The sequence below is a fragment of the Dendrobium catenatum genome, unplaced genomic scaffold (assembly GCF_001605985.2).
Source record: "Dendrobium catenatum unplaced genomic scaffold, ASM160598v2 fragScaff_scaffold_873, whole genome shotgun sequence".
In the NCBI taxonomy this organism is placed as follows: Eukaryota; Viridiplantae; Streptophyta; class Magnoliopsida; order Asparagales; family Orchidaceae; genus Dendrobium; species Dendrobium catenatum.
The window spans coordinates 405,913-418,774 of NW_021319335.1; the positions used below are offsets into that span (position 1 = coordinate 405,913).

General features: G+C 37.2%; 1 protein-coding gene across 3 annotated transcripts in view; it reads left to right on the forward strand.

The window, feature by feature from the left end:
* The window catches only part of LOC110115868 (cleavage stimulation factor subunit 50), an 80,163-nt gene that overhangs the window by 18,934 nt on the left and 48,367 nt on the right, over window positions 1-12,862 (forward strand). For all 3 annotated transcript variants that reach the window (XM_020849265.2, XM_020849266.2, XM_028697100.1), the window contains one exon: window positions 7,037-7,107. In XM_020849265.2, coding sequence (XP_020704924.1) covers window positions 7,037-7,107 — 71 coding nt within the window. The remainder of the gene's footprint in view (window positions 1-7,036; window positions 7,108-12,862) is intronic.

A 12,862-nucleotide genomic window follows, 5' to 3' on the forward strand; every position in this document is an offset into this window, starting at 1 on the left:
GTTTGAGTTAAATCCATCACAATCGATCCGATTTTAGAACTATTTAGTGAAAAGAGCCTTGTCACTATTGTTTTGGTTAAGAAATCGAGGTTAGTTATTGCTTAAACTTCAAAACCTTATAACTTGATTTGGTTTCAATTGAGTAACATTTGTCCTGTCACTTGAAAATATCCTCTTAGATTTGCTTTCTCTATAGATTTATTGATGAGGTGGTTTGTGAAGTTATATCATTGGATGTATGTCAAGTAATTCAACGTGGTCCATCTTTGTGGGACATGGATGTATCTGTTATAGAAGTCAACAAAAATTGGTGCTTGTCAAAGGAATGGTATAGAGTCAATCAATCTATTATCCCACCTTTAGAGGAGAAGGAAAGGATTAGCTGGCTATGAAGTTTTGCAAATGGGTGAAGAGATCGTTTTTTTTTATAAAATGCATAAAAAGAGTCATCCTAATTGTTGATCACAGTTTATCAAGGTGGATGAACCATCACAACAAAACTAGAATCCTTGGGCTACAAAGAAAAGAGAGAACATTGCAAGAGATTTGAAAGAAAACGAGCTCTCAATTGCAAAATTAATTAGCAAAAATGGAGACTCATGATTTTGAAGGATTTTATTTGAACAATTTCTTAGATCATATATATCATTAGATAGGAAGATCAAGCGATCAAGATTCAACAATTAATGATGGATCATTAGTTAGATGCCTGGTGATCAAGATCTGGTAGTAGAAAATTTGGACCATTGGAAGACAATGAAGAAGACAGTAAGATAATGATGAATTTTGAATTTTAAATTTGTTTTAGATCAAGGAGGATGAACCATCTTAACGAAATTAGAATCCCTGGGCTACAAAGAAGAAAAAATAGAACATTGCAAGAGATTGGACTAGAAAGAGCTCTCAATTGCAAAAGTGATTAGTTAAAATAAAGACTCATGATTTTGAAGGATTTTATTTAAAGAATTTCTTAGATCATTTCATTAGATAGGAAGATCAAGCGATCAAGATTCAACAATCAAAGATGGATCATTAATCAGATGCCTGATGATTAGGATCAGATTGTAGAAAATTTGGACCATTGGAAGACAATAATATAATGATGAATTTCGAATTTTCAACTTGTTTTAGATAAGTTTTTATTTTGTATTAAAATATAATTTTTCTTTTTAAGTGGAGTTAGTTTTGGAGGGATAAGATTGTTCCTAAATATTTTAGTTAGGGATATAGTTATTTCTTATTTGATTGAGTTAATTTAAGAGAAGATAATGTCAATTTTAAACTAATTCAAGATTTTTTGTGCCTAAAATTAGCTATTTTTGGCAATAAAAAGTAACTCCAAGTATCCTAAAGTATTTGATGAGGACATCCAGCCGTGGAAAAATTATCAGAGGAAGGGCCGGAGATATACGGCTAGGATCTGATTGCTCTATTTCTAAGTAATTAGTTGTATTTGATTTATTATGTGTAATTTTTCATTTTTACCCTCACTTGAGGGAATATGTTTATGTAACCCCAGGGGGGCACTTTTGTCATTTGATGTTTTATTGTATTTTGTCTATTTATATGCCTCACCTCCCCTTTGGGAGGATGATGATTATTATTAATGAAAATTTCTGCATTTTGTATTTTAGTGTGTTTGAGATCATTGAGAGTTCTTGCCCCTAGGTGAGGGCAAAGCAAGACCCGTCAGCCGCAGGAAGCGTCCGAGCTCACAGTTTATCTCTGCCTCCACCCTCCATTGAGTTCGCCGCCATCGTCATCTCCTCTCAAAGCTCCATCCAACCACCTCCTCCTCCTAGCCTTGACCATACATAGCCTCTCCTTTCCCCTCTCTTCATAGCCGCCGACCACCTCCTTGTTCCCATGGCTAAAACCACCATGACCCCCTCTTCCCTTTCCCCACAAAATTTCAAATTGATTTTTCGGAATTGTTGGGTTATGTTTGGAAATATATCGCAATCAATCAATTTGAATATTAATTAGAGATCCCAATTAATTCCCCTTCCTAAATTAGCCTAGTGTTAATTTTGAAAAATCTCAAATTCAAATTCAAAATCTCCTATAGCATTGAAATCCCTTTCCCAAATTGCTGGGTTATATTTGGAAAGATATGTCAATCAATCCATCCGAATATTAATTGAAAATCTTCATCAATTCCCCTTCCTAAATTAGCCTAGTGTTAATTTTGAAAAATCTGAATTCAAATTTGAATTCTCCTAAATGCATTGAAGTCCTTTCTTAAATTGTTGAGTTATATTTGGAAATGTATCCCAATCAGTAGATCTGAGTATTGATTGAAAATATGAATTAATTCCTCTTTCCTTACCCAATATGCTTTAATTGGCAACATCCGTAAGGCCTGAAATCAGCTCCCATTTAATATTTAATTATTTTTGTGCTGTATTTGCCCCCCCTCAAAATTGAAGTCGGTTTACTTATGTGCTCAACCCACTTAATTCCCAGCTCATTCCCATGCAATTACAGTTTCTGTCTCTCTTAATTGACCCTTATTATAAATCCACAAGCCATCTGGACATAAATGCTATTCCCAAATTTTAACTGCTGCCCCTATGCTTCCTTTGCCATCTACTAATGATTGTTGCTACTTCTTTGATAACTAGTACTTGCTGTTTCCTTTCCAAATTATCCCAGATAGCCGCCTGCTGTTGACATACATATCCAACCCAAAATTTGAGTCCAATACCAGCTGTTTCAGGAATTGATACCCACATAGCAGCTGTCCGGAATTCCATATGGCTTTAGAACGCTGTCCATATGTGCGAGAGGGATGCATTTTGCTGTCCTTCTCATATAGGCAACCAAACGACTTCGCCGTGGCTTAGTATCTTCTTTCATGCGGGTAAACTCTCCCCTCTCCCTCGCACCTTTTCTTATTCCCCCTCAATCGTGGCATCGTTGTATTGTAAGAACTTATCCATTTAGCCCACACCAAGAGCGTTATTAATTAATCTGTTATTTAATGGTCCTCCTATTAGTTTGTGATTGATTGGTTAAACTTGATTACCCTCTTGCATGATGAAGTCATTGCTTAAGTTCATTGTGAATTAATAATTTGCTAAGCTTTGTTAAAGTGCAAGGAATTTTCAATTCAATGTCATCAGCATATCTAGTTATGCATCATTTTGTTATCAGAGACAGGTTGCATTTATGTGCTTATTAGGATTTCTTTATTTCATGTTTTAGCATCTAAATCACATCTTACACGCATCACCTCACTTGTTTGTGTCATTATAGTATTTCTTTCTATTCTCAGTCACCCCTTTGACATAGGCTGGACCCCGAACAAATTCATCGGACCCTAGAGCTATTGGTAGGTCAGATGAGCACAATCAATCAACAACTTATGGAAAATTAAGCTGATATTGCTGAGCTCTATTGCCAGACAACAAAAGAATTTGACACCTTAGACTGAGCTAGGAATCACCTGTCACCTTACACACCATGTAGGCCTCCTTCAATGTATGAGGATGAAACCGTATCGGATCTCCCTTGCCCCTTATCGAGCTTTCCAATATGGCCATGACTATAACCATGACCCTGATGCACCACTATTGAGAAATATTAAGGTCGATGCCCCCACTTTTGATGGTACATTTGATCCCCAGCTCTTTCTGGATTGGATCAAGGGCATGGATAACTTTTTCAAATGATACAATACATCTGAGGCTAGAAAAGTTAGATTCGCCGAGATGAAGCTCATTGATAGGGCTAGCCAATATTGGGCCAACCTAGAAAGCCTTAGGGACTCCCGCAATGAGTTCACTATTATTGATTAGAATTCTATGAAGTGCGAGCTCAAGCAGAAGTACCTTCCTCCCTCGTATTTCCCTAAGCTTATGGATAAGTGGAATAGGCTGACTCAGGGTAGTAAACCTTTAAAAAATTACATTGCATCTTTTGACGATTTCATGATTCTCTGCAAGGGTGAGACCTCGACTACCCCCACCCATATCTTATCTATGTTTCATACCAGGTTGCGTGAGGATCTCCGCAACGAGCTGTTTCCTCGGAGCGTCACTACACTAGAGAGTGCATACAACCTCATCTTAGACCTTGAGGAGGCCCGATCACTGCATCCTGGTCGACATCAGGATGCTAGGCCTCCCTACAGATCCTCCAACGGATTGACCCCACAGCACTCTGCTATATGGCTGACTTTCGGGAGCATTAGCTGGCCACCCTCGGGTCTTCCTTCAACCCGTCCTAATTTCAGTGGCAAGTCACCACCCCAGATACATATCGGTCCCACCCAAGGATCAAATGCTTTCGATGCCAGGTGTATGTGAATATCTCTCTCAGTGCTCTAGTCTTTACAAGGTCACAATTATTGAGAAAGTCACTGAGGATGAGCTTGAGCCCGAGGCTGATCAGATTCACCAGGTTGACAATGATGGTGAATTCTTTGAGGAAGATGACGACACTGCTGTTGTCCACTATATCTAGAGGGTAGACACTTCTCCCATTTGCGTGGTGAGATGTGCACTGTCATAGCCCGTTACCATTGATGATTGGCGTAGGACCTCGAGTTTCAACACTTACACCAAAATAAATGACAAAGTTGTAAATCCATTGTGGATATTGGCAGTTGTATCAATGTTGTCTTCTTCAGCATGGTGTTTAGGCTTAGTTTTTCTGTAGTTCCTCACCCTAGTCCCTATAAGGTAGCTTGAATCAACTCCACTGATTATAAGGATAACGTGTGGTGTGATATTCTGATCATGGATGTGGGACAGATCATTCTAGGGCGCCCTTGGATCTTCGATAATGACATCCACATCTATGGACATTTGAACACCTGCGTATTTGAATATACGGGCAAGAAGATCAAGCTTCCACCTATGCAATCCAAGGCTAAGGATGATCCCAAGCCCAATCCAGTCAAGCCCAAAAAGGGGCTGAACCTTGTGAAAGCTAAGGTACTAGATTCTGATTTAGCCCAATGCGCACCCATGTTTGCCTTGGTAGGTTGTAAGGCTTCCCCTGATTCTGATGAGCCCATTCCTCAAGAGGTCCAGCCCATACAAAATGACTTTGCTGATATTTTTCCTGAGGACCTTTCTGAGCAGCTGCCTCCACTAAGGGACATTCAACACGCTATTAATTTTATCCCTGGAGCCTCCTTCCCGAACCCGCCACACTATTGCATGAACCCCACGGAACATGTCGAATTAAAGGAGGTAGATGAGTTATTGCAGTGAGGCTTCATTAAGAAAAGCGTCAGCCTTTGTGCTGTACCAGCCCTTCTCACTCCAAAGATGGATGGTACTTGGCGGATGTGTGTTAATAGCCGCACTATCAACAAGATCACCGTCAAATATTATTTTCCCTTCTCGAGGTTAGACAATATGCTTGATATTATGTCAGGAGCCACTCAATTTTCAAAAATCGATCTTAAGAGTGGGTACCACCAGATCCGGATCCGACTCGGTGATGAGTGGAAGACTACCTTTAAGACCAAGGATGGTCTGTATGAGTGGATGGTCATGTCATGCGGGTTGAGTAATTCCCTGAGTACATTCATAAGAGTCATGACATTGGTGTTGCGACTTTTCGTTGGTAAGTTTGTTGTTATCTACTTTGACGACATCCTTATCTATATCCGTTCTGTGAATCAAAATCTTGACCACTTGAGACAGGTCTGTGAGGTCCTAAGGAAGGAGCAACTATGCACTAATCCTAAGAAATGCACCTTCTTTGTCGACCGTGTTATTTTTCTGTGCTTTATTGTTTCAACCCAGGGCGTCTCTGTAGATCCTGAGAAGGTTCGAGCCATACTTGATTGGCTTGATCCTCGGAACATTCGGGAAGTTCGCAGCTTCCACGACTTAGCTACTTTATATAGGAAATTCATTAAGAACTTCAATACAATTGCATCTCCTATCACTGATTGTTTTAAGAAAAAGGATTTTCACTGGACCATGGCTGCCACCAAAGCCTTTGAGGAGATAAGAAAAGAATGGTGGAAGCCCGGTGATGAGACTTCCTGACTTCTCCAAGGTCTTCGAAGTTACCTATGATGCTTCGGGTGTTGGAATTGGAAGAGTGCTGTCCCAGGAAGGGCATCATATTGCCTATTTCAGTGAGAAACTGAATGACATCTGATAGTGCTATTCCACGTATGACAAAAAGTTCTATGCCGTGATCTAGTCTCTACAATATTAGAGACACTACTTGCTATCGCAGGAGTTTGTTATCTTTTCGGATCACAATGCTCTTCGTTATATCAACTCCCAAAAGAAGTTGAATGCATTCCATGGCCTTTGGGTAGAGTTCTTATAGGAGTACACTTACACCCTTGGGCACAAAGCGGGAGTTGAGAATAAAGCTGTCGATGCCCTTAGTCATCGCATGATGACTACCACTGAGATGAGGGTAGAAGTCATTGGGTTTGAGCTGGTCAGAGAGGATTACTTGGAATGCCCCAACTTCAAGGAGATTTATTCCCTCTTGTCCACAAGCAGCGAGCGCCTTGTGGATGATTTTTTCTTTAAGGATGGATATTTATTCAAAGCTCTAAATCTTTGCATTCCATGCACTTCCTTTAGGAAATTCCTCATTTGGATACTTTGATGCAAGCAAACTAAATAGGAAAAGCCATATAAGGAGAACGATGGGCAAAACTATAACCAAACTCGATTCAAATAGTAGCAATCATCTATAACATCAAAACCAACGGATAAAACGAGAAGAGAGATCAAAAGAAACAAAAGACACCATTGCAATAATTTATTTAGTATGATTCATTCTATTTGAACATTATTTATTTGACGGAACATGTTTTCCATTGTTTTTTTTTTTTGGTGGCTTAATTCTGCTAATAACATATTGATTTAGAGGGATCACTAAAGCAGCTTTATCTAGCATTTCTATTTTCAATCAAAATACATTAGTAAACATGCTTTCTATGAATTTTACCCATGCAACTTGTCAATTTGATATGACACTAACATGTTCATTAAAGGAAATTCACTTTAAAAATTTCTAAATTTTTTTCTGCACTGGTATTTTGCAGCCAATCAATGATCTAGATTTTCATCCACAAGGCACAATATTGGTATCTGGAGCAAAAGACAATACCATAAAGTATGTCTAAATTTGGTTAGAAAATTTAGAGACACCAGCTATCAGTGCTGTGACATTGAATGGGTGCAACTTTTCTGCAAACATACTTCATAGCTTATATCTATGCCCGATCTTTTTTTGAATTATTGGCATCAATTGCTACTCTTGTTTCCTGCGTGGATGTCAGTTTGCACTCCTTGTTTCTGCATTTATATTGATTTCTTCAAAGAAAAAATTTAGAATTTGGAGAAAAATTAATATATGTGCTGCCTAGTATATTCAAGAATAGTTACAATCTTAAAATTTGGCATTATCAAATTTCTAAGCATGTTTATAGTATGTTGCTGGAATTTTGTTTAATATAATTATATTTATAAACAATAATATGTAGAGCACGGGCAAATGTACATATAATATAGTGTGGTTAAATTTCACCTTGAATTTAGGAAAGTTTCATATAAGAAGGTTTTGAATAGTCAAAAGACTCTAACTGCACCCTCAAATAAGGTATTTGCTTCCACCCAATATTATAATAAAAAAATCTTCAAAATCAACCTCTCATCCTGCATTTTGCCTTCCGTGCATTTCACTCTTTCCCTCTATGTTCTTTGTATCATCCATATTTCTCTGAAGGAGTTCAAATTTTATTTTCATTGTTCTCTCCGTATGATGATGTCATCTCTCACTAGAATGATTCATGTGCTCTATAGACAATGCCTTATTGTTAATTGTCGGCCTACTCTTCTCCCTGCAAATTGTTGCATCAATCTCCAATTGATAAATAATATTAAATAGTTTTTTAAATTTCAATTTTCAACCAATATGAAATTTGGAAGGGCTAAAGCAAGGCCTCAATCATTTTCACTGAATCACATCAATAATTCTCATTTAAATTTAAATGAGAATTTGACCCTTAATAGGGCACAATGGAAAAAAAAGATTCATATAATCAACCCGACATAGTGGGATAAAAGGTTTGATGTTATTGTTGTTGTTGGCATCAAGGCTTTGTTGACTTAGAAGGCCAACATGGGAGTGACAATTGAGCTAAAATGTTTGATGAAATGTTGATATTAGGACATTTCCATGAAAGCTCCATACATTTGAAGAAGATTGAGTAGGCCAGTCCAAAATAATTGTGATATTTTCTCTATCCATCATGATTCTTTTACGAGAAATAACATATCTTTGAAAGTTAATCTTGCTTGCCAAGAACACACATTTGTTTGGATTGGCATTCAACTTTTATTGTTGCAAAATTCCTGAGTTTTTCTAGTTATTGAAAATGTTCTTTAGGGTGCAACTATATGACAAGGCATCCTCATAGTATAGGACGAGCTTCCCAGTGAATGATTGATAAACTTGCATCATTTGAAGGTGTTGAGTGCGTTGGTGAGTCCGAATGTCATTACCATCTATTCTTATCGGCCATACCTTAATTTGAATGCCATATTCAACTTGCCCTCCATTTGTTTCACAAATTTGATGTTGCCTTCTATATTTATTAATGTTGGAGTAAAGGAACACCTATGAAGTTGGTCAAAAAGGTCATCCAATTTTATCAAGAAGCAATATTTGATGGTGATCTCATCACAGTTCGGTTGTCAATGCACCTTCATCAAGCGCCATCTTTCCTTCTAATTAGCATGGCGGGTATAACACAAGTATTGACGCTAGCATTAGACATTTTCCAAAGAGCTCTTCCATTTTTCATAATTCTTCATACTCCTTTGATCATATTTAGTACTCAGGTCGATGTGGAATAATCGCCTTTACAGTGAAATTTATCAGATGTTGCTCATCACGCATGGAAGGAAAACTTGCAGGGTGTTCAATGGACAACACATCTTGTTACAACATTAGTTGTACCTCATTTGACGCATGTTCTTAAAATTTCGTAAGAATCGCCAAGTCAAACGTGGACTCTAAGTCTAGCTTGACCCTCATGAACATAGAATTGGGCACCATTGCGACCTCTGTGAACCCTTCTTTAGTTCTTAATTTAGTGGCATAAGTACCACCTGTTTCCATCATGTTCCAATGTGTATGTATTCTTGTACCCATCATGATGAGTGTACTTAACATATTGCCAAAGCCTTCCTAACAACAAATGGCATGCATCTGCTGGAATATTGTTGCCCCATACACTATTTAGATGTTTCTTGTCAATGGAAAATTGAACGAAGCAATGCTTTCCCACTTTGATTTTGTTTTCCTTCCTAATAAAGCTTGTAGGGTCTTCGATGATGTTGCATTAGAGGGTTAAATTTTGTCACCGTTCTTTTGAAAAATATGTTCTTATGGCTTCCTTCATCGATGATGATGGTGCAAACCTTTGTTTGGATGGTGCATTAGTATGGAAGATTTTGTGTCCCTCCCACTCTGATTTTTCTTTAATGAAGACATTCAACACTTTCCAGATAATAAATAACTCTGCTTCGACCATATTCAAGTATTCTTGTTCGGATATATTTTCTTTTTCTTCACCATTTTCTTGGGTCGCTTCTTCAATAGGTGTAAAGTTTAATTTCTTGTAAACTGGAAAATTAGAAGAGATTTGTATGAACCAAGACACCTTAAACATCTATAGGGTTGAGCATTTTAGATGGAATACTTTCCTTATTGTTGTTTTAAGTTTGGAACTAGTTGGACAGAACATTTTGTAACAGAACTCGATTCGTCCATTTACTTGAATCATTGCCGAATTTATTAGGATCTTGTATGGATATTGGCTGAAAATTCTTTGAGGTCTATTGTCAACTTGTCATGTTTCCACCTTTATGGCCACCTTGATAATATTATAAATGATCCAATATTGTTAAAATTGAACCAAAGATTATAGTATCCTAACCACCCAAGAATTGTGCATTAGTGTGCTGTTTTGGTTTTGAAACTTCATACTTCAATTGTTCAGATTCAGTGGTGTATTATTCCACTGTCAACCCCTAAATTATGAAGTTTAATGAAGACATCTTGATGAAAATGAATAGGAAGATACCTCATTGTAACTCTTTCTTTATCTTCTTCCATGTGATGATCTTGCACTTGCCTTCATGATTCCAATTTCTTTTAAGATTCTCTCACCAAGTAGACCCTTTCTTTTTTAACTTAATGACCACCAACTTGACTTGTTGATTGAGTGGCACTTCTTTGTTATCAAAGATGCACGTTATGGTGTGTAAACAACTGATGAAGTTATCTGGACACAAGCCACCTTCAAAATTCAAGATATCTACCTTCAAAAGTTTGATGATGCTTTCTTGGTTTTCTTCTTGGAGACAACTGTTTGTGCTCCTTGTATCATACTTATTAACGGTGAATATCTCACCATGTCACAATGTTTCATATGGAGTCATAACACAAATCATATAGCGCAGCACGCTCCATCATAAACATGGCACATAATTTTAAATAATTATAAATAAAAATGTGTTAATATGAAATACTATTAAATTGAAAAAAAATCATCATTATAGTAAAAATAGTTAAAGTGATGCTTATGTTCAATTAATAAATGCCTCAATCATTAAAAATTCAAAATGTTATAATCAACTTTTATGTCTATTTGCTTGGTAAGGACAACAAGGTTTTTGAGCTCCTCAAGTAGGAGAAGATAAAGTTTCAGAGTTTCGATGTGCTTTTCGATGAAGAAGCAAGGTGGAGTCTTAAAACTTTTTCCATTTGGTCTACCTTTCCCTAGTTTTACATAAAAGGCGAGTTAATTGGAGGATCTGATATAGTTCTTGAGATGCATACGAGTGGAAGGTTAAAGAAAGTTCTTGCAGAGAAGGATATTGCACGTCAAAGAATCTCTCGATCTTCGGTTACCATAGCCTTGAATTTCTTGTTAACATTGGCACAAATAAAATGTGGTGCTGAGATGCTTCATTCAGTCAATCTTTTCCCTTCTCTGAAGGTTTTATTCAATCATGTGGTGGATGAACAAAACCTAATTCTAAAGTGGGTTGTTTCTCCACTAACTATGACAAAAATAACATGCAAGCACACTTATTGTGTTACACAATTGCAATAATCTCCTCAGATCCACGAACATCATTGGCAGTTGATGCTATCAAATATTTCTGTATTTTTATTTTTATTCGAACAATAGTATGTTTTATGTTCTTTTCTTTTTTTAGCTATCTAATGATGGGTAAGCATCCAATGAACATGGTAGGTTGTGCATGGGGCTTGGTAGACCTTTGGTTTGCTGGCTCGATTGGTCCTTGACTGCTGCTGGTTCACGGGTTGGATGTTTTGGGGCCTATGGTGATGTATGGAGTAGGTTGGAGTTGAACTCATTCTCTTAGTTGCTTGAGCTGATGTCTAGTAGCTCATTAATGTTCTAAAGGTAAGCTCATAAAGTTGGATTCAATTTTGGAGTGGACTTGTCCCTTCTCCTTCTCCTTTCTTCTTGTCTCTTGGGAAACCGTGGCTTGTTTTTGTGCTGGCTGAATTCCGTGGTTGGCTGCTGTTTCCGAGCATTGTCTCCTTGGTTCCCACGGTGGCTGTTGGTTTTCCGAGCTGGGGGTTTTCCCGTGGCTTTTGATGCCTTGGTTCCGTGCGGTTCCTTTGGTTCCCGTGGTTGCTCCTTCGGTTCCTGAGCTGGGCTATTTTCCGTAAAAAGAAAATGGGGAAATTCCATGATTTGATGCTTAGGTTATTGTAGAAATTAATTAAAGTTTTTGTTGGTATTCTTCTATCTTGCCTATAAATATGAGATGTTTTTGTAAAGAAGAGTAGTTGATTATTGTTGACTTGGAAGCATCTGTTGGAAGAATTAGACGATCTTGCAGTGGTGGACCATCGGTTTGCTAGCCTTATGCACTTATCTTATTTAACCTACAATTCGATGCATGTGAGGAACCCGCTCTGACGGTTGTCTGAAGATAGCGTTGTTTTTTTATTTTCTTTATTTCTTAAAAGTCTCTTCGTGTTTTCTTGTTGGATTTTGAGTGTTTTAGTTGATTACTTCTATTTTAATAGAGTTTGGTTTGAGTTCTATCCATTGTTCTCTTTGTTTCAGTTTTCTTACACTTGTGCTTACATCAGTAGCTCTTAGGCTTTTGGAGTATGATCTGTTGCTTATTGGTTTGCAGGGTAGATGCATATAAGGAAATGAATGAAAGAAATAGATTTTGAAGAAAGGTAGAACATTCATTTTCTTGCTTTTATAAGCAGGAAATACAACTTGAGGGAGACTTATCTAATAGCACAATTCCTCTTTTATGTTTTCCAACTCTAAAAATGAGCATCAATTGAGAAGCCCTCTTTTATTAGCAGTAAAAATGGATTTGCTATTAGTCCAGTGCTTCCACAACAATATATCTTTTGTCCCGTCTTGAGGGCAAGGTGAGTCTTTGGAGGCGAAGTATTGATACGATTGAGGGGGCGTCCGGCCCAGCCATCCGGTCCAGCATGGATTGAACCATCCATCCGGCTGGGCAGAACCTGGAGCAAAAAATAGGGAAAATTTGACCCCCTTGTAGGACCCTACAAAGCTGTGATTCATTATATTAGGAGGAGGAATAAAGAGGGAATTATTTAGGGAAAGATTTCAATTTGAATTTAAAGAAGAGAAATATTATATTGGAATGTTTCTTAAAATATATTTAATTGTTTAGGAAGGTTTTCTAAATCATGTTTAGTTGTTTATGAAGGTTTCCTAGATCATATTAAATTATTTAAGAATGTTTTTTTAAATCATGTTGAATTGTTTATGAAGATTTCATAAATTATATTTAATTATTTAGTAATGTTTTATGAATTATATTTA